Below are 1456 nucleotides of genomic sequence, written 5' to 3' on the forward strand. Positions count from 1 at the left end.
AACGATCTTGCCAATAGCCTAAAATGTAAGTCTAAAATGTACGCGAACGATTTAAAATTGTATATGAGAGTTCAATGCGAAGACGATAAGAATATTCTGCAAAAATAATTATATGTGTATTATCATGTCGACAATTGGTGTTCTTGGAATAGAGTGATATTAAATGAAAAAAAATGTCATTGTATTAATTTTACAAAAAAGAAGAACATCGTACCTCTAGCATATCTTTTAAGACGTAGCCATCTATTAGAGATTTAGCAGTCATATTAGACAGTTCACTCAGTTTTAGAGATCATATGAATATAATAATAAGTAAATCTTCCAGTCTTTGCGGTTTCATTTCGAGGCAGATAAGATCTTTAAAAGACCCATTCGTTGTGATTCCCATTTACAACTGCATTGTTAAAAGTGTTTTAGAGTACAATAGTTGCGTTTGGTCTTCAAGCTATGTTGTACATTCAAATAGATTGGAAAGAATTCAGAAACGACTTTTATATCAATTGTCTTACATTAACAACAATTGCAAAACGTTGGTGTCCTACGAACAAAGATTGTCTTCCAAACTTGAACTTTGTCTTAGTAGCCGGTTGGAAAGCAGGAAGTCCTTTAAATTATCATATTGTCGATCAAATGTCGGTCGAAATTCTCCTTTATACAGGTCTATGTATGAGGTTTAACTTTGATATTTTCTCAGGTTCTCTAATCTCAGCTAGAACTAAGGTTAACTCTGCGTTGGTCGAAAATTTGAGTGTTATCTAATTATCATAAGTAGCTACAATATGCATGATGTGCTCACTAATTTAGAAATGCACACGGCAATGTAATAATTTTTCTATATGTTTTTAGTTCTATTTGTGTCAATTCCACCATATGTGAACAGATTCTATAATAGGGCGCGGTAAAGATGTCTCACACGGCTGTAGAAATCCTTAATTTTTTGTGTATCAAATTGGAAATCTTGCAGGAAGGTAAACGTAGACGTCTACTGAGCGAATTTTGCCGCGTAAAAGGTCCTAGCAAATTAATATTTTCATTATGGTCACAAAGACATTGCATATAAATATTATTTCCAAATAAAAAAGTACAATAGAAATTAGCGACAGTTTCATTACTTTCAGTGTGAGCGTAGGTGCTAGCGTGGACACGGCGGTGGTGGGCGTGGCGGCCGAGGCGACGCTGGCGGCGCTGGCGGCGGCGTCGAGCGGCGCGCTGCGGTCCCGCGCGCTCAGTGAGCGGCTGAAGGCGGCGCGCGGCGCCTCGCCCGCGTCCAGCGAGCCGCCCGCCAGCAGCCGGCCCCACTTGCCGCGGGCCGCCGCGCCCCGAGGCACCCCCGCGCTCGCCGTCTCCGCGCCCGCTGCGCCCGGCGCCCCCGCCACCCCCGCCGCGCCCTCCCCCGCCGCCGCCGCGCCGGCGCCGCGCTCGGCGTCCGACGAGCCTGCGGCGGGCGCGAGCGGGG

The 1456-nt window shown here is 44.6% G+C and overlaps 1 protein-coding gene across 1 annotated transcript in view; it reads right to left on the minus strand.

Moving 5' to 3' along the window:
* Positions 1–721: 721 nt before the first annotated feature.
* The window catches only part of LOC119833085 (potassium voltage-gated channel protein eag-like), a 44505-nt gene continuing 43770 nt past the window's right edge, over positions 722–1456 (minus strand). The window contains exons 6-7 of the mRNA XM_038356958.1: positions 1113–1435; positions 722–727 (exon numbers count right to left, since the gene is read on the minus strand). Coding sequence (XP_038212886.1) covers positions 722–727; positions 1113–1435 — 329 coding nt within the window. The remainder of the gene's footprint in view (positions 728–1112; positions 1436–1456) is intronic.

The sequence above is a fragment of the Zerene cesonia genome, chromosome 16 (assembly GCF_012273895.1).
Source record: "Zerene cesonia ecotype Mississippi chromosome 16, Zerene_cesonia_1.1, whole genome shotgun sequence".
NCBI lineage: Eukaryota > Metazoa > Arthropoda > Insecta > Lepidoptera > Pieridae > Zerene > Zerene cesonia.